This window comes from Tamandua tetradactyla, chromosome 4, assembly GCF_023851605.1.
Source record: "Tamandua tetradactyla isolate mTamTet1 chromosome 4, mTamTet1.pri, whole genome shotgun sequence".
In the NCBI taxonomy this organism is placed as follows: domain Eukaryota; kingdom Metazoa; phylum Chordata; class Mammalia; order Pilosa; family Myrmecophagidae; genus Tamandua; species Tamandua tetradactyla.
The window spans coordinates 7309251-7334412 of NC_135330.1; the positions used below are offsets into that span (position 1 = coordinate 7309251).

The window sequence follows — 25162 nt, forward strand, 5'->3', positions numbered from 1 at the left end:
GAGGTTACTTAAATTAAGCTGTGGTCTACCTCATGCTGGATGAGTCTCAATCCTCTTACTAGTCCTTGATAAAGAATGAAATTCAGACAGAAAGCGCTGGGAGCAAGAGGCTGAAAGCAGAGACCTGGGAGGGGAGGGAGAGACCAAAGACGGCCGGTCTTCAGGTAGAAGCCTTAGTGATACCTTCATCTGGATCTTTTCCCAGCCTGCAAACTGTAAGTCTCTGAACAGGAAACAAAACCACAGAGTACGAGTGGCGCGCATCCAGAGAAGGGGGGCGCGCCTTCAAAAGTCCCGGTCTCCGTCCATGGCGGGAAACACAAAGACTGGTTTCTGTGAGACGCTGGTTGGGGGAAGTACCAACGGTGGGGTTCCTTTCCTGCGTCTGTGGTCCTCACTCAGTCTCAGGATGCCTGCGTCCTCTCAAGGCTTCCTGTTCCCTGAGAGACACTCGTGGGTGCAAGCAGGGAGTCAGAAGACCCGGGCTTGAATTCAGATTCAGCCACTTACTGGCTGCGTGACCCTGGGGACTCCCGCGGGTCCAAGAGGACAAATGTGTGCAAAATAGGACACCTCCTCTAATCTGTCAGCCGAGGCGCTGAAGAATGAGGAGAGAGGACAGAAGAAATAGCCGGGGGCAATTCCACAGAACCTGCCCACGGGCATTCTCCCTTTATCTGTCTTCTCCAGCTCACACACGTGTACAGATATTAACTGTTGTTCAGAAGCTGAGCGAATTGGTTTTAAAGTCCCCTTCTTATCTTTCTGCCCCTGGCAGGCAGTTGCAGCTGTGCTGGTAGGGCCTCTGCAGACAGAAGGAATGGTGGGCAGGGAAGGGACGGGGTGTCCCCCCACGGTGCGCAGCCTGTCCACGGCTGCAGTCAGGGACCGGCTGCGGATTCGCAGTCTCCTGGCCCGACAGTGCCTGGCCGAGTTCCTGGGAGTCTTCGTGCTCATGGTAGGCAGGGAAACTGGGGGAAGGAAAGAAGGGAGGCGGCCCAAAGTTTTCCCCCTCCTGGTGTCCTTCCTTGTCTCTTCCTCCTGGTATTCGGCTTCCCTCCAACTCTCCATCACTTCTCTTCTTTCCCCCCCTCTTGTCTCTCCTAATCACTCTCCTTTCCTTGTCTATCCCCAGTTTTTTATTCCTCTCCATTCCCATCTCTTACCTTCCCACCTTCTCTTTCCTCTTCCCCCTTCTACTTCCCCTTCCTTCGATCTGCTTTTCTTGCTTCCTTACTAGTCCTTCGTGTCCATTAATCTCTCTTGGTCTCTCTTCTGGCCTTCCCACCTCTCTCCCCTGTTCTCCTGAGCTCCTGTTCCTTACCTCCCCTCCCCACCAGCTCCTCACCCAGGGGGCTGTGGCCCAGGCTGTCACCAGTGGAGGAACCAAAGGCAACTTCTTCACCATGTTTCTGGCCGGCTCTCTGGCCGTGACGGTGGCCATCTACGTGGGTGGTAACGTCTCAGGTGAGGAGAGGGACCTGTCTTCGGAGGAGCCGGGCCGGGCGCGTGAGTGTGCATGCACTGGGGGTGGTGAAAAGGCAGCTCCTGTGGTGACTCACGGACATTATCTCCTCGGACTTGTTCAATGCCCTGGATTGAGATATACCTTTGGTCCCTCCAGCCTCTGCCCTTTCTATATCTCTCCATCTCCCGTCCTCACACTAATCCCTGGCTCACCTAGACAGAGCCTGGCAGGGCCTGGAGGGTGACCGCTGTCTCCTCGCGTCCCCCACGCAAAGCCATGTCTGCTCGGACCTTGCCTGCGTGTCCTCAGACACTGCGTCGGTGCGCCTGGCTGGAACCTTGAGATACAGTGTGCGCTGTAGTGGTTTGTGGCCACACCTTGGCTTCACCGTGTGACTGTCGCACATCCCCTAACCTCTTTGAGCCTCACCTTCCCAATCCATGAGGTGTGAGTGATCCTATCTGCTTGAGGGTCAGGGGGAATGAGTGACGTTGCGGGGGGCCCGTGCCCGGCAGAGCACGGCATGGACACTGGTTTTCTTCCCTTCATGCTCGAAGGGGCCCACCTGAATCCAGCTTTCTCCCTGGCCATGTGTCTCCTGGGACGCCTCCCCTGGGCCAAGCTCCCCGTTTACATCCTGGTGCAGCTGTTGTCTGCTTTCTGTGCCTCAGGCACCACCTACGCCCTCTACTATGGTAACACAGGGAGCAGGGTTGGGGCTGCCTCAGAACAGTGTGGGGTGAGCAAAGGTGGAAACCCTGGGTGTCCGCTGCCCCCCAGATGCTATACAGGACTATACCGGTGGGAACCTGACCGTGTCTGGTCCCAAGGAGACAGCTTCCATCTTTGCAACCTACCCCGCCCCCTATCTGTCCCTGAACAATGGCTTCCTGGATCAGGTAAGTGTGAGTGGGGAAATGTGGGGCGCCCTAATGTTTGCCCCTGTCCTGTGGGATCCCCAGCCTATTACAGTCCAGGCTGTCGGTGGGAAAGTGGGGTTCGTTCTGCCTTGTTGATCTCCTTCCCCACCTCCACCCCCTCCAAGTGGCCTGTGTTGGACAAAGCCTTATAACTTGGGGGTGGAGGTGGCCTGGAATGCAGGAGCGGGAGAGAGCAGATGGAGCCCTGGCAGCTGACGGGGGTCGTTTCGCCTTTGTCAATGTGAAGGTTCTGGGCACCGGGATGCTCATCGTGGGAATCCTGGCCATCCTGGACACACAAAACAAAGGCGTGCCTGCAGGCCTGGAGCCCGTGGCCGTGGGACTGCTCATCCTGGTCATCGGGCTCTCCATGGGTGCCAACTGTGGGTTCCCTATCAACCCTGCCAGGGACCTGGGTCCCCGGCTTTTCACCTACGTAGCTGGCTGGGGCCCTGAAGTCTTCAGGTGGGAAACTGCTCCCCTGGCGCCGTCCCTCTACTTACTTCCTCTTTCTAAGGGCTCTGTTCCTGGGCCCCAGCCCCCTTCTATGAAGTAGGTCTCTTGGCCTCTTAGAACAGTGTCCTTCCTCCAAGTCCCAGGTTGTCCCTTGCCTCCCCTGAAACAATAGTATTTAGAGGTTATGTCCGCGAGCATATTACATTACCTCTTTGGGCATTAGTGACAGCATCAGCAAAGTGGGTCTATTCAGATATTACCTAAGGCGTGTCACTGGATCGAGCTTTGCTGGGGTTCCCCGTAAGTGCTATGCTTTGATGCCAAAACACGCCTTTTCAGTGACCATCACCTTTGGAACTACTTTATGGAGCTCTCTCGTCCAGGCATTGGCGGGAAAGACTCGGCCAGTCACCCCTGATGTCTCCCTTTTGTCCTTCTCTTGCAGTGCTGGCAATGGCTGGTGGTGGGTGCCAGTGGTAGCCCCCCTTGTAGGTGCCATGCTCGGCACAGCCGTATACCAGCTGATGGTAGCTCTGCACCACCCGGAGAACTTGGCGCCAGCTCAGGATCTGGAGTTGGTCCTATGCAAACCCTCAGATTCGAAAACTCCTGCCTCAGCTCAGACGCCCGAGTGTAAGCTCTGATTGTCACCTCCCTCCAGGACACTGCGGAGGACCCAGGCCTGCTGGCAAGACAGACGTTCTCTTTCTCTCTATTAGTATGCCAGGCCCTGGGCCGGTGTCCGAATTCCTCCCTTCACCCGTTTAGGCATCTCTTCCTCCTAAACTGGGAAGAATGCCTGGACAGAGGAAACCCGCGGCGGCTGAGAGCCTCAGCAGGTTTCTGACTCTGAGGGACCCCAGGGACGCAGTTCCCGAAAGCCGCCGCGAGAGGGTGCGCACCCTGGATGCTGGCTTGAGGGGGGGCGGGAATCTTAAGAGTCGGGGGCACCGACCATCCAGTTGGGGGGGGGCATAACTTCCTCCAAAGCTCTGTCCCCGCTGCCAGCCCTTCTAATGCCAGCGCCACCCGCACCCCTGAGATTCAGGCCCCGGGTATAGCAGTTGGGGGCAGGGGCCGGGGCTCTGCCGAGGGGGTGGGTGCCGGGGTTGGGGGGGTGGGCAGCGCAGCACCGCCTGCTCCGGAGAAACTGAGACACAAGCAATACCTAGACATTGGAGCGCTGTGCCACTGGGGACAGAAAGGCAGGCGAAGGCACCGAGGGCGGGACGGGCGCGTGGGGCACGCGGAGAGAACAGCGGGGGGCCGAGCGGGGAACGCGCGCCGAGGAAAGCGCCCCTGGCTCCCCGCCGCCCGCCTCCCCGCGCCCGCCCGCAGGAGCTGCTCTCGGCAGAGAAGGCAGAGCTCCCCTGCTCCCTTCCAAATAAAGAGAAACCTCAGAGCCACCCAGCCTCCCCAGTCGTACATTTTGTGGCGGGATGGATGGGGGGGACCGTGGGACGGGCGACCCGGGGCCCTGCGGCGCTGATTGCGCCTCGGAAGGGTCGAGACCCCCCCCCTCTGCCCGGCACCAAGATGGCGCCGCCGCCTTCGCGCTCCCACTCGCCCCCCGCCCGCCCCCCGCCCTGCACCGCCGCCTCCGTCACTTCCGCCCCGCCGCGGCCGAAACTGCCTCAAAGTAGCCGGCCCAGGCCCGGGGGGAGCGGGGCCGCAGCTGGGGGGGGCGGGAGCCCGCGGGGAGCCGAGCCGAGCGCCCCCCGCCCCAGCCCCCGGCATGGGCAGGACCGGGCCGCCGGGCCGGGCGCCGGGCGCTGAGCGCTGAGGTGAGCCGGGCCGGGCCGGAGCGGGCGGGAGGGCAGGGGCAGGCGGCTCGGGGCTGGGGGGCCGGAGCGGCCCGGGGCCGGGGGTGTGTACGGGGGAGGGCAGGGCCCGGGGAGTCGGGAGCTCCGGTGAGACGGAGGAGGGGAGCTGGGTGATTGCAGGGAACGGGATGTCGGGGTGCCTGAGGATGGGGGACCGGTCCGCAGGACGGGAGGACGGGGAGCTGGAGGGATGCAGGGGTGCCGAGGAGAAGGGGCTTAACGCTGCGCCCCGCCCCCCAGGCCGGGAGCTCAGAGCTGTGGAGTGAGTTCTGGGTTCTGTCCTTGGTGATGGATGGTTTTGGAGGTGGTGTTGGCCGCCCTATTTCCATTTCCTCCTGTTTTCCTGGCTTGCGCACAAATATCCCTGCCAGGTTCCTCTGAAAACAAGGGGTCAGGCTTCGGGGGTCTAGGCTGGAAGCGGCAGGGGCCAGACTGGAGGAGGAGCCGTCTTCTTCCATGGAGCCTTGCCTCCTTCCCAGGACTGGCTATTTTTATCCCGAATGTGGCTGCAGAGGGGGCTGGGGCAGGATGAGGGGCAGGGCGACGTGGCTGATGGGCCTGGCTGTTCAGAAAACCCAGGCCACGTGAGACTGGAAAGGAGAAGTGAGAGGGGGTCCCTGTTCTCAGGTCTCTCCCTTCCTTTACTGTTACAGCCCCCTAAAGGGGATAAGGTCGGGGGTTTTGAGGTAAAACAACTCTGCTGGTCCATGTCCAGATTCCTCAAGGCATACATCGGGTTCCTGCATTAACTCTTTCATAGGACTCAAACCCAAATCTCACAGCTGGTAGTTTCTTCATAGCTCTCCTCCCTGAGGGTGGGGCTGGCCTCAGAGTTTGTGATACCCACCCCTGCATCCTCTCCTTTAACCTCTTGCTCCTCACTCCACCCTCCCATGACTCATAGGTTAGGCTGGGTGGACACCCTGGCTGGGGGCCTGGAGGAGGGTTTGGCATCCCTAAATGTGGACAAGGCTTTTCTTCCCCAGCCAGGCATCCTTGGCTGCCATAGCTGGGGACGGTCAGGGAGGAAAAGCTTCTAGCATTGCCTGGTCTGGGGTTTAGAGAGGGAGTCTCATCTAGTGAAGGGAGAACACCGTGGGGGTGACTGGGCTGTGGCCAGAGACTGTCATTATACAGGTTGGGCAGACGGCAATTAGTATCTCTTAGGGCTGACAGGCTGGCCGGGTTTGCCTAGTAGGCTGGAGGGAGGAGAGCTGAGGAGCAGGCAGAGGAGGAGAAAGGCATTCCACCCAGACAAAGAAAAAGAAGGTGACCAGAGGACCTAGGATCCAGCAGCTGGTTTCCTTTGGGCCAGGATGGAGAAGAGGGATGAAGGAGACCCCGTGACCCAGTCTTGTAGGCCATGCTGTTTACCGTTTTAGGAAGAAGAAAGGACTTGGGGAGTGGAAGGAAGCAGAGACCTGCCTAACTGAGGCTCCCTGAGCCCATACTGGGTAGCTTACCGATTGGGCTAGGCATGGGGTGGGAGAGAGGGAGGAGGCAACTACCCCCCAGGGTTGAGAAGACCCCTCTGCCGGCCCCGCCTGAGAGGAAGTGGTTTGGGGACTGTGTGTGCAGGAAGTGAGGGCCAGGCCTCTAATGTGAGCTCCCCTGGAGGAGGTGAAAATGGAAGTCCCTCTGCTGGGGGTGGGAGGGCAGCTGGTGGATTATAATGACTTCGAAAAGGGTAGGACCTGCCCACCCTGTTTTCCTGCTGATCTGCCAGGTGTTTCCTGTCTCCTGTTCCCTCAACCCCACCCCTTGGGGAAATTCTGCTTTCTAGTAAACACAGACACCAGTCATTGTCACCAGGACACATGGGGGCATCCATTGTCTCTGGCATGGGTACCTTGAGAGCTGTGCCCCTCCTGTCAATATGTGGGCTCTTCCCGGTCCCTTTTCCTGTAGGCCTTGGCTCTATACACCATCAGTCTCCCTCTGTTATCCAAGGTGAGGGGATGGTGAGAGGTGTTGGGGAAGTCAGGAAGTCTCTTCTTCCCGGGACCCATCTGGGCAGTGAAAGGAGAGGAAAAGGAGAGGTGTTGGCTGGTGTGGGGTTAGTTGGGAGAGGACTGGGGGAGGGGCAAGGTTAGAGCCGCAGAAGAGAAGCCTCAGGAGGGTCCTAGGAAGGGAAGGAAGAACGATTCTCAGCTTCAGCTTCATCACCTCATGGATGTCACCTTCCTGCAGGGTCTCCCATGGGATTGCTGGGACCTCGCTGGGTGAGATGGCACTGTGTGCAAAAAAGCGCTCCCCAGGTAAACCCACTGGGCGGGGTGTGTGACCCCTGGGACCATGGGGCGGGTGTCGTTATGGCTGGGGGAGCAAAGGGAAGGGCTTCTGGGATGGGTCTGAGAAAGGGGCAGACTGCAACCCCTACCCATCCTGGGGACAGCCTAGAAAACGGGATCCTTCCTCTTGATTCTTGAGCCGGGTTCTCGCCGGAGGGTGCTGAGTACCAGCCCCCTAACCCCCAAACGCAGGGACCCTTCTGTTGGGGCACCTGCAGCTCCTAGCTCCGGTCAGCCACGTTTTCATCCTCTCTCCTCCCCTTTCCCCCCGCATTTTTTCATCCCGCCCAGACCTTCCCGTTCTCCTGCGGGCGGGGAGGAAAGCGGTTGTCCGGGACAACGCGGGCAGTCCCCTCGCCGGCATTGGCCGGGCCGGGGGAGGCGGGGCTCGCGCTGGCTGTCGCCTACGCGGCGGGCGCGCTGGCAGGCGGCGGCCCCTGCAGTCCCGGGAGCGGGCGGGGGTGGGGCCGGGTGTGCGCGCCGCGTCCCGGGCCACTCAGCGCGCGCTGGCGTCGGCGGGCGGCCGCGGCGGGTGGGCGGTGCAGCCGGGCGCGCCGGGGCTCCAGGTGCGGGTGGCCGCGAGATGGCCCGGGCTGCGGGTGGGGCGCGCGCCCGAAGGCCGGGGCTCCCCTCTGAGCGGCCGCAGCTCCTGTGCCTCCCCGGGGGGCCGCCCCGTCGGCGCCGCTGAGGCCAAAGCCAGCCAGCCAGCCACTCGCCCTCCCTCGCTCAAACTGGGATCATGACGGTCCCCAAGGAGATGCCCGAGAAGTGGGTCCGGGCCGGGGCGCCCCCCTCCTGGAGCCGAAAGAAGCCCTCTTGGGGGACAGGTAACGGGAAGCAGCACCCGGCAGCTCTCCCACGTCCGTCGTTCTCCCCTCATCCCCACGTTCGCTTCTGCTCAGCCTCCCCCAGCCTTCCCTGAGCCTCTCCTTTCCCGACGCGGAGATCCTGGCCCCGGAGGGTCCAGCTCCCACCTTCTTCCTTTGCATGGTCTGTGGTGACTACGCCGGGGCCTCGGCCCAAGGGGAATTTTCTGGCAGTGAAGTGGCCACTCAGGGAAGGAGGCTCCCCCAGAGGGCGCGGACCGCGTGGGCTTTGTTACTGCAGTGTGCGCTGCAGGGGTCCTGGGGGTTGGGCTTTTGGCTCCTTGCTGCCTAACCAAGACACGGCTCCCTTCTCCAGCCGGAGGTCTGGTGACCCCGGGGACACGGACTGGGGAACCCTTTACAGAGCAGCCCCTGGCTCTGGAGTGCGCACTTGATACCTGCAGTCCAGGACCTGCCGAGGTTCAGGACGGGTAGCTTGAAACCGTAACTTGAAACGGTGACAGATGTGTCGTTTAGGGGAAATGCATGCAGCTGGGGCAAGAAAGGTTACAGTTAGATAGCAACTGTTTCTCTTACATCCTGTTCCTCCATCTCTGTCTCCCTCTGCATGACCCATATCCCTGACCACCCCCCTCCGACTTGAAGATGAGCTTTGAAATAAGGTGATGTCATTACAGGCCAGTCAGGAGTAGCGCTGGTGACATGTGACAGGCAGAGGCTCCTGTAAGGGGGATTGCACGTGGGGCTGGGAGGCTGCTGCAGAGCCCCTCCAGATCACAGGGCAGTCCTCCTTCCAGCCAGCCCCCTCTCCAAATTAGGGGGAAAACTGTACTATGGCTAGATTTGCAGTGGTCCCCAGGGAGGGAAGGAAGCTTTGTGTCTTTAAACCCTACTCCTTGAATATGACAAAGGATGTATTAATAGTAGCAGCAAAAAGGTCTGGGGGTTCCCAAGTTTGTTAATGGCTAAGACTCTTCCAGAAGGGTTGGGGAGAGGAATTGAGTATCTGCAGTGGAAGAGTTGGATGGCTTTTGTTGAGGAAAGGAGAGCAGATTGTGTCCTGTGAATGTAACATCTGCAGAGCTGTGTGGTTAGGCTGGTGCTGAGAGGTGGACTAGAGGGAAAATTTAGTGATGCTTCAGGTGTGGAGCAAATTCTTTAAAACTGTATACCGTGGGAAGAAGCAGGGGCCCTCAGTGGAACCCCCACAAAGTGGTGTGGGCCCCACAAGGTGTTAGTTCAGGCCCCTTTGCCTCATCTGACTGCAGCATCGCTCTGTTGCAGAAGAAGAAAGGAGGGCGCGGGCCAATGACCGAGAATACAATGAGAAATTCCAGTACGCGGTAAGTGAGTCTGGAGACCAGTTGTTACCTCTCCCTGGGTCTGAGAGGGGCAAGGTGCAGGAACATCCTAGGTTGGGAGTGAGGGCTGATGGAAGGGTGCTTGGGGGAGGGGAAGGTAGCGTCCTCTGCCACCAGCCATCTGCTACTGTGCTGAATTTTTCATGCTGTCACCTGCCAGTGAAGCAGGATGCATTGACCCTGTGAGGCTCCCTTCTCTCCCCCGCCCCTCACCTGTGGCTGCTGTTTTGGGGACCAGAAGTTTGGGGAAGTGTAAGGATGAAGGAGGCAGCCTCATTGTAGTTCTCGGTTGGGATTTGAGGTTGCCTCAATGATCTTTCCTTCACTGCCGTAGAGTAACTGCATCAAGACCTCCAAGTACAATATTCTCACCTTCCTGCCTGTCAACCTCTTTGAGCAGTTTCAGGAAGTTGCCAACACCTACTTCCTGTTCCTTCTCATCCTGCAGGTGAGTGACCTGTGGTAGGCCCTCTGCGAGTCACAAAGGTGAATAAAGTCAAGGAAGAGGAAGGTCTAGGGGGAAAAGAAGGCATAAGCTGGGGCCTCAGAAGCATGCTTCTCCTTTTTCAGTTGATCCCCCAGATCTCGTCCCTGTCCTGGTTCACTACCATTGTGCCTTTGGTCCTTGTTCTTAGCGTCACAGCCGTCAAAGACGCCACCGACGACTACGTGAGTCCTTTCCCTTGTCCCGCTTCCCCGTCCCCCCACCTTGCCTCTGCCTCCATCCAGCAACAGTTTCTTGGCGACTTTGACATCCCTTGCCGGGTCCCCCTAGATCCGTAGTATCTTGGCGGGGCTGGGCGGAGGCCGTGTGGCCTGCAGAAAGGGCGTCTGTGAGTGAGCTGCGCTGTTCCTCTTAACCCCTTGGGGCCGGAGAGGGTGTCTCAGCTTTCTCACTTTGCTCTTCAGTTCCGCCACAAGAGTGATAACCAGGTGAATAACCGCCAGTCTCAGGTGCTGATCAATGGAATGTGAGTTCCCGTTGGAAATGGAGGGCACCGGCAAGGAAGGGGTTCCCCTGGGAACACCTCTGGCTGCTGACAGCCTCTCTGTCTTCTCATTGCTTCAGCCTCCAGCAGGAGCAGTGGATGAACGTCTGTGTTGGTGATATCATCAAACTAGAAAATAATCAGTTTGTGGCGGTAAGGGACAGGTGCTCCCTCAGCCTTCAGAGGGCCATCAAAGAGTTCCTCGGGTGGAGGATTGGGTGTTTGGGCGTCTCACTGGGTTTATCTCTGCAGGCGGATCTCCTCCTCCTCTCCAGTAGTGAGCCCCATGGGCTGTGTTATATAGAGACAGCAGAACTTGATGGGTAAGTGGCCTGCTCAGTTGCATCCCCCTCCTTCTGCCTCCTTAGGGGTAAAGTCATTGTTTTTGAAAGAGGGTGCTTTACCTCATGGAAAATTGAAGAGTAAAAGATGTTTTGGGTGTGTAGAAGTATTATCTGCCCAGTGCCTACCGGGACGAAACAGTGCAGCCAGGTGTTCAGGTGTGCCCTGCCCCCCCCCCCCCCCACGGCGGCATTTAGAGGAAGGGGAGGGGCCCCTCCGCCCCCCCTCATGGAGGCATTTAGGGGAAGGGGAGGGGCCAGAACTCGGAGTTGTCCTTCCAGGGAGACCAACATGAAGGTACGGCAGGCGATTCCAGTCACCTCGGAGCTGGGGGACATCAGTAAACTTGCCAAGTTTGATGGTGAGTGATCCTTGGAGAAGCAGCTTGCAGGTAGAGAGGGGTTGGATTTGGAGGTTTAAATTGCACCTTTTCCTTTTGACTTCTTGTTAGCATGATTATGCAGCTCCCTGGATGTTTTTATGAGGGCTGGGCAAGGGGTGCCAGGTGAACACGGGGCGGCCACAGGGAGTGTCGTGGCCGATAGCTCCTCGCTTGCTGTGTTTTGAGAGAAATTCAGTTTTTTCTTTTTGTTTATTAATTCAGAATGATGATATATGCTCACTGTACAAGACAAAGTCTACAAAGCATATAAGAAAAAATCAGTAGCCCCTCTGCTCTCCAATTCTCCCCTCCTTAGGTAACCACATTAACCGCTGTTCAGTATGTGAACTTCTCTCTATGTTTATATAAACATGTAAGCATAAATAAATGGGAGCATACTGTACTAAAAACTATGCAACCTGCATTTTATATCTACCAAGTATATCGTAAGTGTCTTATCCTATCAATATATAAAGAAACTTACTTTGTTCTTTTTAATGGTTGTATAATATTCCATAAAATTAATGTACCATAATTTATTCAACTATTCCCTGACCATTTAGTTGTTTCTAGTCTTATGCTGTTCAAGTAATGCTTTAGTTTTAACATTATTTATGTATTCCTATTGGCCTATGCTATTATTTCTGTAGAATGGGGTCCCAAAGGTAGGGTGATTGGGTCTGAGGATATGTCTACTTGTATTATTAGTTGCTGCCTCATTCCTTTTTGGAAAGTTGCTGCTGTTGACATTCTTACCCTCTCCCTCAGATGCTCTTTATCTTGGTTTTGTCTCATGATCAAGCTCTGGACAGGACCTTGAGTTGTGGTGCCTTGTCTCCCATTCAGGTGAAGTGATCTGTGAACCGCCCAACAACAAGTTGGACAAATTCAGCGGAACCCTCTACTGGAAGGAGAACAAGTTCCCCCTGAGCAACCAGAACATGCTGTTGAGGGGTTGTGTGCTGCGAAACACCGAGTGGTGCTTTGGGCTGGTCATCTTTGCTGGTGAGTCTCCTAGGGACCAAAGCAAGGAGGGTAAGACTTGATGACTCAGCCCTCCCTCAGGAGTGTGGGAGGAGGCTGGGTTGGGCTGGTAGAATATGTAAGGTTACAAAACTGGGATGGTGGTAATCACAGCAGGACACTGTGAATGTGAGTAACACACTGAAGGATATATTTGAACGCACTTAAAAGGGGACTTTTAGGTTAATATATGTTACTAGAATAAAATTTTCTTAAGCCATAGGACTATGCAACACAAGCAGGGAACTTGAATATTGACTCTAGTTAATACTATAATTATAATTTTAAGAAGTGTAAATAAAACCAAAACCTCCAGCTCTGAATACAGCTTCTTGTTTAGACAGTGTCTCCATTCCACCCTGATGCCCTGCAGTCTGGTGACTGGGCAGAAGCCCAGAGATGCCTTTGTTATTTGGCTGTCCTTTTCCAGGGCCTGACACTAAGCTGATGCAGAACAGCGGCAGGACAAAGTTTAAGAGAACGAGCATCGATCGCCTGATGAATACACTGGTGCTCTGGGTAGGGCTTTCCTTCTCGGCTCCTGACCCTGCCTTTTGGATTCTCCTTGGTCGTCCTTTTTGGCCCATCCCTCCTCCCTGGTCAGACTTCAGGGTTTGGCTTACAAGCCACTGGTGGGTCAGCCCATCAAAGGCTGTTTATTTCAGGCCCCTTTTAGACTTGGAAGATGTTGTTTAAAAAACCTTAGGAGCTTGCATGAATCCACATCTTGAAGAAAGCTAAAACAAATCTTTCCTCTTCTGGATTCTAGATGGGGACTCGGTGCAGCGTGTGACCTTCTGTTTGCTTGTGCCAGGGACAAGGAGACCTTCATGGGGATGGAGAGGGAATTGAGAGAAACATTTACATTTGGAAGCTGGGTAGTGGGGTCTTTCCCCCCAACTTCTAAGAGTGAAAGATCCCAAAGGAGAGTTTCTGATTTAATTTTTGGCAATTCCTGAATCCTTCTCTTGTTTGGCTAGAAATCTGAGCTCCTTGTTGGGCTCTGCTCCCTGTCCTGGGCCCCCACTGCCTGCTACCTGCCCCCCACATGCCAGCTCACAGAGGCTGGAGCCAGCTTCTGTGGTGAGATAGCTTCCGCCCTGGCTTTAAAAGGTTTGCAGAAACCCAGCCTATGGGAGAATGGTTGACTCAGTCACACAAACACTGGGCTTGCCCCTGATGGTCCTTGGGCGCCTTAATGGTTCCTGTTTTGTTTCAAAGTGACTGTAGCCTAGGCAGCTTTGGAAATGGAGGTGTGAGGTCAGACAGTGGGCCCTATTTTGTGCTTTAAATCACCAAAATTTTCTTATGATCCTTCCTCATGGACTCTAAGCTCTGTGAGATTTCTTGGCTGTCAGAAATCTGCATTTTTGAAGACACAATTTCTTTCCCTGGTTTTAAAAAAAAAAATTCAGCAATTTGCACGAGGTACTGAATTACAGAAACTTGGCGTTGTTGTTGGTGGGTGGAGGCCTAGGTCAGGTGAATGGGTGAGCTGCAGTCAGCCTTTTTTGGCATGTTCAAAGTAGCTCACCCACCTTTGAGGACTGCTAAGGGTTCCAGGATATGAGCTTGGGAGCCACTCAGCTGTTTCAGTTTCCCCATCGTACAGATGAGGAAAAGGTTGTGAGAGAAGGGCACTTTGTCAGTGGCAGACGAGAAGCTGTCACCAGTTCTGGGTTCTGTCCCTTTGAGCACACCACCCGTTTGAAGCGACCTGTGCTTTGCGGGGGCTTCGATATCTGTGCGTTTTTCAGGGATTCACTTGGTTCGGAGGCCTTTAGCAGCCGCCTGGTTCCCTTCCCTCCTCAGATTTTCGGGTTCCTGGTCTGCATGGGCGTCATCCTGGCCATCGGCAACGCCATTTGGGAGCACGAGGTCGGGACGCGCTTCCAGGCCTACCTGCCCTGGGATGAGGCCGTGGACAGTGCCTTTTTCTCTGGCTTTCTCTCCTTCTGGTCCTACATCATCATCCTCAACACCGTTGTGCCCATCTCGCTCTACGTCAGGTGTGTGCGTCCTCTGCCGCGGGGCCTCTCCGGGGAGCTCAGGCGGCCCCTTGACAAATGTTCTCTTTTCCGTGAGGATGAAGTCCTCAAGAAGGAACTTGAAGCTCTCTTCTTCCTGTACTATGAACGTTTTATATTATCTGCTTATCTTTTGTGCAAAGCAATCTTTTACCACAATTTCCTGGCACTTTGGATTATATTAGAGCACAACCCAGGTAGATTTGTTTAGCACACATCTGTTACGTATCTGCTGTGTGCAAAGAAGCACAGACCATGGCATGTGCAGAAAGGGTCTCCTTCTCTAGGAGTTTAAGTCTAGTAGAAGAAGAAAAATCTCAACAGATGATAAAACAAAATAGGAGCAAGTGCAGTAGAAAACACTTTATACAGAGTGTTACATGTCAAGAGGGACAGCCTGTAAACTGCATAGTTAGTGAACTGTTAAAGGTTTAAAATCATGTATAGAATGCTTTAGGAAGTATGGCCAACGACGGTTTACAGGATGAAGAGGCACAAAGAGACATCTCGGATATTTGAGGGAAAGAGGATGTTGATAGGGACTGGGCTAGAGAGAATAAAGGGCAAGGGGCTGGGGACTGCAAGAAGAGAAAGGAAGAACAGTTGGAAGAAAGAAATATTCTTCCTTAGTGTTTCAAACTTGAGATAAGGAAGCCTGAAACATGTTTAAGGAAATGATTATGGAGATGCTTAGGAGTCTTCCTGTCTGCCATCTTTTGTTAACACAGGCTTAACTCGCCCCAGCAGCCCCCGAGCCCTAGTGCTGTTGACAGTGAGTAGAAGATGAGAGAGAGCGTCTCTGTGCTGAGCCGTTTGCAGTCTGGACTTTTTTATAGAGCGTTAGGAGAGTTAGAAGGGCTGAGGTTTATTCAGTCCTGCCTGCTAATTAGCCATGTGACCACAGGCAAACCCAGAATCCCTCAGGGCCTCAGTTTGCTCATGTGAAATGGGAACCATATGACCTAATCCACCGTCTTCCTAGGGTTGTCCTGATATAAAAGAAGTCATTAAACTGGAGAACACATTTTTAAAATTAAATTTACTTTACAAACATTGGGTGAGTTTGTAAAAAACTGCCCAACGTTACCATTGCAACTCTGTTGCTATTTAAATGTCTTCTTGCTTACATCCTAAGTCTTTCTCCATTTCTGGGTTTTGCTGTCCATGTTTTGTATCTGAATTTGCTTAAAACCCTTGATAGCTGCCCAGAAAAGCTCATCAGGTTCAAGTGTGCGTGTGGGACTGGGGGGAGGTGGGGCACTGATAAGCTGAGTGGGGGAAAGGTTGTGAAGACGGTTCCAGCTGTCTCAGGTTTTGCCTGGTAACCGGATCCTGATATGAGCCTCAGTCAGGTCAGAAGCAGGATTCGTGATGTGGCCCCATCGTTGGGCTGTACGGAGCCTGAACAGAGGGCCCTTTCCCAAAGGTGACTAGCCAAAGAAGATGTAAACAGGTCTTGACGTGTTCAAAGCACGGTGCCACTGTAAGTTGGTATTACTCCTCAGATTCCTGAGGCCCCTATCCGTCTGGAGTCAACATCTCAAGTTTGTCTCCTATTCTTCCTAAAGCCACAGAATGGGGTTGTGGAGCTTGGAGGCCAGGGTGGAAGGCGAGTGCCCCTGCCTGTGCTGGGCAGCCAAGGAGTGGGCTTCACAGCTGCCTTCCTGGTTTTTTTTTTCCTGGTGCGGCTGCTCTTTGAGGCAGCATCTGTTGCCATGGCATGTGCTGCACCCTCATTATTTCTCTCTCTTTTTTTTTCTCTCCCTTCCCTCTTGCACTTTCTTTTATTTTTCTCTGCATGGTTTCTGTATTATTAGCCCTGAGGTAAGAACTGGTCAAATGTCATATCTATAGTCTCTTTTCCTCCTCTATTCGTGCTGTCTGTCCTGCCTCCCCACGCCCTTTGTACCTTTTTGTCTGGAGAGCACCGGGAGGCTTGGGGTCGGGGAATTCCTTGGCTGGCTCCATCTTCAGGCTCTCCTTGCATTTTCCCACCCAGGTTCCCGTGCCCAGGGGTCTGATCCGTTCTCATTTCTCCCCTAGGCATAGGGCCGGCGGCAGAGGCCCTGCGGGTGGGGTAGTTCCCCACTTCCTGCACCAAGCCTTCTCTCCTGTCCCCTGCGCAGTGTGGAGATCATCCGCCTGGGCCACAGCTACTTCATCAACTGGGACAAGAAGATGTTCTGCATGAAGAAGCGGACGCCGGCAGAGGCGCGCACCACCACGCTGAACGAGGAGCTGGGCCAGGTGGAGTACATCTTCTCCGACAAGACGGGCACCCTCACCCAGAACATCATGGTCTTCAGCAAGTGCTCCATCAGCGGCCGCAGCTACGGTAGGGCCGTGCCCCTGGGGACCAGGGGGTGCATCCTGCCTGGAGGGAGAGTGCAACTCAGGCCCCCACCGTTGTCTTGATAGTTGGGTTTTATCTCTTTCCTACCTGGGTTTAAGGGACCAGGAAGGGGTCCATTCTGTAGCCCATGTCAGGTAGCAGATTCCGAGAGCCCTTCCCGTGTCCCCTGCCAATGTGCTCACCCTGGTCTCAGCTCTAGGCAGTAGGGGAACTCCTTGGCTGTCTGAAGTGAAGTCTGAGACACTGGCCTCCAGGTGTCCTGGCCAGATTGGACCTTGGCTGCCCTGGTGGAGCGCTAGACTCTGTCCGTGTTGCTGCTCGGGGCCCTTGTGAGTCTCTGGAATGTGACCCTGGTGTGGCCCTGCAGCCGTGGCCTCGTGGCTGAGCTGCTGGGGTGGCTCGGTGTAGACGGTAGGGGAGGTCCGTGCAGAGTGTGGCGCTCCATTGTAACTGCCTCTGTACTTAGCTGGGCCTCAGGGTCTGTGTGGGGCTGTATCTGGCGCCCAGCCCCGATGGCGCACGACCCCAGAGGCGGCCTTGGAGCAGTCCCGGAGCAGAGCTGGCGGGGAGGCCGGGGCTGGGGAGGTGAGCGGCAGGCGCTGTGGCTCTTCCACGGCCTGGGTCCAGGGGTTCTGAGGATCCAGGGTGCTGGTGGCCTCCTCTTGCCTGAGTCATGGTGTGAACCTGTGCGACGTCTGCTTGTCGAGTGGCGTTTAGGGTTCCAGGTGGAACCTCGGCCTCGGCCTTCTGCCCCAGAGGCTGCAGCTCTGACACTACTTCTCCCTTCCTGGCTGTGTGCAGGTGACGTCTTCGATGTCCTGGGACACAAGGCCGAGCTGGGAGAGGTAAGATCCAGCCTCCAGAATTCCTCTAGGTCCAGTTGAACCTGAGGTGCATGGACAGGAACAGTGGGTACACTTAGGAGGGATGCACTGTCTGGTCGGGAATGGAAGCCATTTGGAGACGTGGGTGTTTTGAGGAAGAATTGGTAGCAGAAGTGGAAATTTTGAGGTGTATAGTGGACAGGACCTTGGGCTCTCCTACTGCGAGTTGGAAGGGCAGGGACAGTCGGGTGGGCTCATCCTCTTCCCTGGGATCAAGCCTGACCATCCACCCTTTCCTGAGAGCTGTCTTTCGTGCCAGAGGCCAGAACCCATCGACTTCTCCTTCAACCCTCTGGCCGACAAGAAGTTCTTATTTTGGGACCTCAGCCTGTTAGAGTCTGTCAAGATGGGGGACCCCCACACGCACGAGTTCTTCCGCCTCCTTTCGCTGTGTCACACTGTCATGTCCGAAGAAAAGAGTGAAGGTGGGCAGGGGAGCCGACTCGGCCTCGCCCCCCAACCTGACTCGTGCCCGAGCTTGGGCTGCGGTCTGCGGGGTTGGGGCCTCCTGGGTGGGGCACGTGGCTCAGAGGGTGGCTGCTGACACCTTCCCCCCCACCTAGGAGAGCTGTTCTACAAAGCCCAGTCCCCAGATGAGGGGGCCCTGGTCACCGCAGCCAGAAATTTTGGTTTTGTATTCCGCTCTCGTACCCCGAAAACAATCACTGTCCACGAGTTGGGAACAGCCATCACCTATCAGCTGCTGGCCATCCTGGACTTCAACAACATCCGTAAGCGGATGTCGGTCATAGGTGAGCTGGAATGGCAGCTCTGGGGGTGCTGGGGGCAGTGTCTGGGCCTGGATGTGGGTGCATTTAGGTGGAGGGGCTTCACCTGCCTGAATTTTTCTGGAACTCTCTCCCTGCCCCATTCATAGTACGGAATCCAGAGGGTAAGATCCGACTCTACTGCAAAGGGGCTGACACCATCCTGCTTGACAGACTCCTCCACTCCAACCAAGAGCTGCTCACCACCACCACTGACCACCTGAATGTAGGTGTGAGGGGACGAGGGACCTTGTGATTCTCTTATTCTCCACAAGGATGCTGGTGTGGGGTGAGGGTGAGACTCCCTTGACTCTTGACTCCTGCCTCCAGGAGTATGCAGGGGAAGGGCTCAGGACCCTGGTGCTGGCCTACAAAGATCTGGATGAAGAGTACTACGAGGAGTGGGCTGAGAGGCGGCTCCAAGCCACCTTGGCACAGGACAGCCGGGAGGACAGGCTGGCCAGCATCTATGAGGAGGTTGAGAGAGACATGATGGTATGGGCCGCAGGATGGGCTAAGGGTGGACAAGGAGGGCTCATGCCTGCCAGCTCTTGTACCAGGGACTCTTGTGGTGTTCTCAGCTGCTGGGCGCAACGGCCATTGAGGACAAGCTTCAGCAAGGGGTTCCAGAGACCATTGCCCTCCTGACACTGGCCAACATCAAGATTTGGGTGCTAACAGGAGACAAACAAGGTGAGAGCCCTGGGTGGAGGGAGCAGCCTTTGGGTCGTAGCCCTGCTGGGCCCTTGCATGGCGCCTGGGCGTCAGGCAAAAGTGAGCTGACCTTGGGTGTTGTTGCAGTGCTCTGGGCAGCTCATGCAAACACATGAAATGGGTCTGGTTACATAATGGGAATTTATTTGCTCACACTTGGGAAATCAAGGCATCATCAAGGTGATGCTTTCTTCCCAGAGACTGGCTTTCTGGAGCTGGCTGCTGGTGATCCTTGCCCTTAGCTTGTCACTTGGCAAGGCACGGTGTCATCTCCTGGCCTCTCCCTTCTCTTCTGGATTCCGTTCGTGTTCAGTTTCTTGCTTCCTGTGGCTTTTTCTCTCTGTCTGAATTTTGTTCTACTTATAAAGGACTCCAGTAAAAGGCCTAAGACCCACACTGCTGCACCTTAACTGAAGTGACCTCCTCAAAAGATCCTGTTCACAGTGGGTTCACACCTGTAGAAATGGATTAGGTTAGGAGCATGTTTTCCTGGGGTGCATACAGCTTCAAACCATTACAGATATCTGTTTGCAGCTCCTGTGTTCTCTCTTGGTAGAGACGGCTGTGAACATTGGCTATTCCTGCAAGATGCTGACGGATGACATGACGGAGGTGTTCGTAGTCACGGGCCTCACCGTCCTGGAAGTGAGGGAGGAGCTGAGGTGAGCAGAGGCCCAAGCGGGCATCTGCCCTGCGCCGCACATGGGTTTCCGTTCCTGTGTTGGGCTGGGGTGCCCGGGTTGAATCCACTCTCCTCAGAAGCCTCTGCTCCTGCCCTGGAAGACCACTGCCCTTTCCCTTTCCACAGGAAAGCCCGGGAGAAGATGATGGACTCATCGCGCGCCGTGGGCAACGGCTTCACCTACCAGGAGAAACTTTCTTCCAAGCTCGCGTCTGTCCTGGAGGCTGTGGCTGGGGAGTACGCCTTAGTCATCAATGGCCACAGCCTGGTAAGGGTCGCCATCCTTAGCCTGGGGCAGTATCTCTCCAGGGAGCCCTTCTCTCTATCTGGTATTCCCATCTTACCTTGTTCTCATGTGCCTTGACTTCAGAGGCGGCACAGTCCTCCTGGGGATGGAGGCATGGGCTTCTGGACCTCCTTGGGTGACTGTGGCTCTCTCACTGCTCCGTGTCACAGGCCCACGCGCTGGAGGCGGACATGGAACTGGAGTTTCTGGAGACAGCGTGCGCCTGCAAAGCTGTCATCTGCTGCCGGGTGACCCCCTTGCAGAAGGCACAGGTGGTGGAATTGGTTAAAAAGTACAAGAAGGCTGTGACGCTTGCCATTGGGGATGGAGCCAATGACGTCAGCATGATCAAAAGTGAGTGCTGTCTGTGCAGGCCGGCAGGGGCTTCCAGGGAAGTCTCCAGGCTGGGGAGAACCACTGGGAGGGGTGTGGTTCTGTGGTGGGACTCTGAAGTGCGTGGCCATTTCACCCACTTACCTCTTGTCTCTGCAGCGGCCCACATCGGTGTGGGCATCAGCGGGCAGGAAGGGATCCAGGCTGTCCTGGCCTCTGATTACTCCTTCTCCCAGTTCAAGTTCCTGCAGCGCCTCCTGCTGGTGCATGGGCGCTGGTCCTACCTGCGCATGTGCAAGTTCCTCTGCTATTTCTTCTACAAGAACTTTGCTTTCACCATGGTCCACTTCTGGTTTGGCTTCTTCTGCGGCTTCTCGGCTCAGGTAGGGAGCTCCCAGGGCGCTGGGACGTGAGTTCCTTAAGGGTGGAGGTTGGATCTGTCCTGCTCATCGCTGAAGTCCAGGGCCTAGTGTACTGTCTAGTGCCTGCACTGAAAAAAAATGCTTGTTGGAGGAGTGGAGAGGGAGCCTTAGGGCTCCATGCATGCCATCCCAGCCGCCTTCCTCTGCCTGACCTCCTGTGAAGGAAGGCCATGTGTTCACGCCTCCCTTGCGTCCTATTCTCTTTCTAGACCGTCTATGACCAGTATTTCATCACCCTTTATAACATCGTGTACACCTCCCTACCAGTCCTGGCCATGGGGGTCTTTGATCAGGTATGGGGAAGTTTGATGATCAAGTGGAGCGAGGAGAGGGGCCCTGCTGTGAAGGAGTCACACTGTCGCGTTGGGTGTGTGCCACTTACGCGCAGGCCTGTGGTCACTAGGGAGGCAGTCCTTTCAGCTGGGGGGGGTTGTGGCTGGCCACCCCTCTCCATTGTAGCTGACCCATAGCTCCCCGGTGTGGCGAATAATGACCGAGTGGGGCAGCTGGCTTGAGGTTGGATTTGGGAAGGAGGAGGCAGGAATAAAGTCACCTTTGGAGACCTCCCCCGCCACCTGGCCTTCCTCACGCAGGATGTCCCAGAGCAGCGCAGCATGGAGCACCCTAAGCTGTATGAGCCAGGCCAGCTCAACCTCCTCTTCAACAAGCGAGAGTTCTTCATCTGCATCGCGCAGGGCATCTACACCTCCGTGCTCATGTTCTTCATCCCCTACGGGGTGTTTGCTGAGGCCACCCGGGATGACGGCACCCAGCTGGCTGACTACCAGTCCTTTGCTGTCACCGTGGCCACTTCCCTGGTCATTGTCGTCAGCATGCAGGTATGAGGTAGTCCAGGAACTGCCCCCAGCCCTAGGGGGAGTAAGCCGCCTTGTCCCTGGGGTTACCCTGGGCTGCTGTGGTTCCATCAGGCCTCATGGCCCAAATCATCTGGCCTTGATGGGTCCCCTGGGCACCACAGTCCTGCGTCAGGGAGGGGGCTGGGGTTTTATTTTGGGGAGTGCTCCTGCTGCCTGTGATAACCTCTGCTTTTTGCAGATTGGGCTGGATACAGGCTACTGGACAGCCATCAACCATTTTTTCATCTGGGGTAGCTTAGCCGTGTACTTTGCCATCCTCTTTGCCATGCATAGCAATGGGCTCTTCGACATGTTTCCAAACCAGTTCCGGTTTGTGGGTGAGTCCCTGGGGCTTCTTGAAGCAATCTGAGGAGTCACAGCTGCCCTGGGACTAAGAGGGTAACGGTTTGGGTGTCACAAGCATTTATTCCACACTGTTCGGGTACCATGTGTTCTGCAAAGGGCCGCGGGGATACTGAGGTGTTGCTGACCCAGGCCCTGCTCTCAGAGAACTCTGTCCACAAAAGCAGAGAACAGGCCACGGGAGGTCAGGGCCCCAGAGAGGTCACAAGGTGGCAGGCTTCATGGTCAGCGAGGTCACTCTTTATGAGACGGTCAGTAGTAGTCCAGTTGTGTTCGTTTGTTGTGTTAGGAGAGGGGGTTGGGACATCAAAGGATGGCTTTAGAAAGATGAATCTGGCCTTGATGGGCAGAGAGGAAGTTGGTGTCATGATCAAGTCTGGGCTGTTCAGAACTGGTGTCCGGGGGCTGTGCTGGCGGGCGGGAGAGGGCAGTTGGGAGGTGTGAGGTAAAGGACCTGGGTTTGCTTTAGATCTGTCACTCGTTCATCCTGTACCATCTGGGTCACTCAGTCATTCTAGATGCTGGGGATGGAGCAGTTAACAAAACAGGCCCAGCCTTTGCTCTCCCAGAATATATATTTCAGCGGAGCGGCAGATAATTTACAAGTAAACGGATGTAATGTCTGGAAGTCATAAGTCCTATGAGAAATCAGTAAGCAAGGTAGAGAGTGGCAGGAGTGGTCAGGGAACACCTCCTGAGGAAGGGACATTCTCAAAGAGAAGTCTGAATTCAGGGAACGAGCAAGCCTGTTGTTCTCCAGGAAGAGACAACAGCAGCACGAAGCCCCAAGGCGGGAGTTGGCGAGGGGGTCACCTGCAGGCGGGGAGGAGCGGGAGGAGGGAGAGCACCGGGGGGTGGGGTGGGGGGAGGTGTCAGTGGGGAGGAAGGATGAGAACTGGCCCAGGTCCTTTAGACCCTTACACGTCAGAGAAAGAACTTTGAATTTTGATCTCAGTGTGATAGGAAGTCATTAGGTTTTGAGCAGCGAAGTTTCACACAGTGATAGGTGGTTTCAAAAAGATGACTCTTACTGCTTTGTGAAGGATGTCTATGGGGCAAGGGTTGAAATGGGGAAACCAGGTGGGAGGCTATCGCAGTAATTCAGGTGAGAATGATGGTCGCTTGGAATAGTTGGAAAGAGAGATTTGAAGATGGAGCCAACAGGATTTGCTGACAGATTGGATATGGGGTCCAAAAGAAAGAGAAGAATCAAGGTTGACTCCAAGGTTTTTAGTCAGAGCACCAGAGTGGGTGGTGGCATTTCCTGAGCTGGGGGGAGACATGGAACAGATTTGGGGTGGAGGAAACAATGTTGCAGTTGCCACCGTGTGAAATTTGAGATGCCTGTTAGATTATGCAACAGAAATGTCAGACAAGGCAATTGGAGAAACAGGTCTGGAGTTTGGGGCCGAGTTTGGAGCTGGAGTCAAATGTGTGATGTACGTTGGGTGCGGGGTGCAGGGAGGAGAGCTGGCTTAGGTGTGGGATTGCGGAAGGAGGAACAGGAAAGCCAGGGGGCTGCCCTTGGGTGCGCTGCGTGATGCCAAGGCCGCTGGCTCCTCCCCGCTGCCAGGGAATGCCCCGAACACTCTGGCCCAGCCCACGGTGTGGCTGACCATCGCGCTCACCACGGTCGTCTGCATCATGCCTGTGGTCGCCTTCCGGTTCCTCAAGTTGAGCCTGAAGCCGGATCTCTCCGACACGGTAAGAAGCCGGGCGCCCGCTTCGGGGTGGAGGGGAGCCGGGCAGGCCCTCGGGCTCACACTCGCGCCGCTGCAGTTTCTGGGCCAGGCGGCAGTTGAGCGTCCCGGCAGCCACCTGCTGTCCTCGGCCCAGGCCCCTGGTGCTGGCCGCCCCCCCACCCCACCCCCGCTGATGGGTCTCTTCCCCGCCGCTGTCCCCCGCCAGGTCCGCTACACCCAGCTGGTGAGGAAGAAGCAGAAGGCTCAGCACCGCTGCATGCGGCGTGTGGGCCGCACGGGTTCGCGGCGCTCGGGCTACGCCTTCTCCCACCAGGAGGGCTTCGGGGAGCTCATCATGTCCGGCAAAAACATGCGGCTCAGCTCCCTTGCGCTCTCCGGCTTCACCACGCGCTCCAGCTCCAGCTGGATCGAGAGCCTGCGCCGGAAGAAGAGCGACAGCGCCAGCAGCCCCGGGGGCGGGGGCGGGGGCGGGGGCGGGGCGGACAAGCCCCTCAAGGGGTGACGCCGGACGGGTCGGGGCGCTCTGTGCGGTCCGAGCCCCGGGGTCGGCGGGTCGCTCGCAGCCTCGCGGCACTGCTGGCCTCCTTCCCCCTGGCCGGAGGCCGCCCTCCTAGCCGCCCTGTCTCTTCCCCAGCGGTAGACTCTCCGGGAGGGCTGGGCTCCGCAGCCGAGGGCCCTCCCCCAGCCGAGTGGGCGTGCAAGCCAGAGTCAGGGACCAGCGTCCGTGCAGGACCAGGCGCGGAACCCAGAACAGCAGAAAAGCTGTGAGAGACTGGGTCTGCCCCTGCCCTGCCGGGAGCCCACAGGGGGACTCCTTAATCTCCATATTTTTTTACTCCCACTTCCCCACGGGGCACCAGGAGCCCTTGTTCCTGAAATTACACAAGAATGTATCATGCCGGGAAGCCAGAGACCTGCTGGGGCCTCTGAGCCCCTCTCACCGTGTGTGTCTCTCCTCAATCTGTCCTTGTGTCCATTTTGGTTTTGTCTATTTTATTTGGCAAGTGGAGGAGCCACTCCGTGGCTTTCACTGTGGCTGTGTCTTCCGCCTCCTGGGGAGGAGGGACTGGCCCACGCTAGGAGGTGGGGGGCTGCCTGGTGGGAGGGGCCTGGCAGCCACGCCTGTCTCCTTCCTCACCATGGGAGCAAAGTGCCCCCTCCCCCAGCGCACACATGCCAGTTCCTGGATTCTCTCAGTCCTGCTGGTATTGGGCTGGAGCCTGGGAAAGTGGTCTCAGCCAGCTGAGGCTGAGTAAGAAATTTAGTCCTGGAGAAAAAAAAATGAAGTTTACTCTAATTCTAAATTTAGCCCCAAGTTCATTAATAGACTCCCTCTGAGTTCCCTTCTGCCTCCTTAGGACTCTCCCACCCTGAGTGCCCTGTGGTAGGACTGGAAGGGGATGCTTGGGCCTTTCTCCTTTCCCTGGGGAGGAGGAAGAGTCCATGGTCAGGGTGGTGGTGGAGGAAGAGGCCCGCCTGGCTCAGTCTGTACTGGACCCTGTTGCAGCCTCATCACGGCCTGTCCTTTCCCTCCACACCCACCTGTGAAGTGGTTTCCCACTTCGGCATTTCCCGAGTTTGTTCCTCTTCTTTAATGGTGAAGGGCACATCAGGAGTGGTGGGAGCAGGAGTGGGCTGTGGGGCGTTAGGTGTTTGACCTGAAGGAACTAGAGGTGGGTGTGGGAGATGGGGGTGGGGGAGCAAGAATGGGATGGAATCTTGACAGGGAAATCCCTTTTGCCCACACAGTTTACAAACCCAACATCATGTCTGTTTGTGTGTCTCTCAAGGTGAGAGTCTGATTTTTATACCAAAGAGGAAATGATTTTTTTTCATATTTGGTTTGTCTATATTATATAAATATATATATATACAGTTATATATATATT

General features: G+C 55.9%; 2 protein-coding genes across 7 annotated transcripts; both read left to right on the forward strand.

Moving 5' to 3' along the window:
• The first annotated feature begins 307 nt into the window (after positions 1 to 307).
• On the forward strand, positions 308 to 3657 carry AQP10 (aquaporin 10). The gene is made up of 7 exons (XM_077156759.1): positions 308 to 457; positions 779 to 958; positions 1341 to 1467; positions 2026 to 2163; positions 2249 to 2367; positions 2636 to 2853; positions 3290 to 3657. Exons 1-7 carry the CDS (start codon positions 308 to 310, stop codon positions 3486 to 3488), a joined length of 1131 nt encoding a protein of 376 aa, XP_077012874.1. The 3' UTR covers positions 3489 to 3657.
• A 903-nt stretch (positions 3658 to 4560) lies between these two features.
• Positions 4561 to 23775, forward strand: ATP8B2 (ATPase phospholipid transporting 8B2). Of its 6 annotated transcripts, none has more exons than XM_077156298.1 (28): positions 4561 to 4628; positions 6858 to 6925; positions 9070 to 9128; positions 9481 to 9594; positions 9717 to 9815; positions 10056 to 10117; positions 10216 to 10288; positions 10388 to 10458; positions 10759 to 10838; positions 11706 to 11864; positions 12313 to 12401; positions 13695 to 13891; positions 16036 to 16244; positions 17064 to 17107; positions 17406 to 17571; positions 17710 to 17898; positions 18024 to 18139; positions 18244 to 18408; positions 18495 to 18606; positions 19184 to 19289; positions 19436 to 19577; positions 19766 to 19949; positions 20088 to 20311; positions 20560 to 20643; positions 20944 to 21189; positions 21407 to 21545; positions 23144 to 23274; positions 23479 to 23775. In XM_077156298.1, the coding sequence occupies exons 2-28, from the start codon at positions 6895 to 6897 to the stop codon at positions 23773 to 23775; spliced, it is 3588 nt and encodes a 1195-aa protein (XP_077012413.1). In that variant the 5' UTR covers positions 4561 to 4628; positions 6858 to 6894. The 6 variants fall into 6 exon arrangements, with proteins under 6 accessions (XP_077012413.1, XP_077012411.1, XP_077012414.1 ...); XM_077156296.1 differs by lacking the exon at positions 4561 to 4628 and adding an exon at positions 5294 to 6617; XM_077156299.1 differs by lacking the exon at positions 4561 to 4628 and adding an exon at positions 5294 to 6121.
• Positions 23776 to 25162: the final 1387 nt, after the last annotated feature.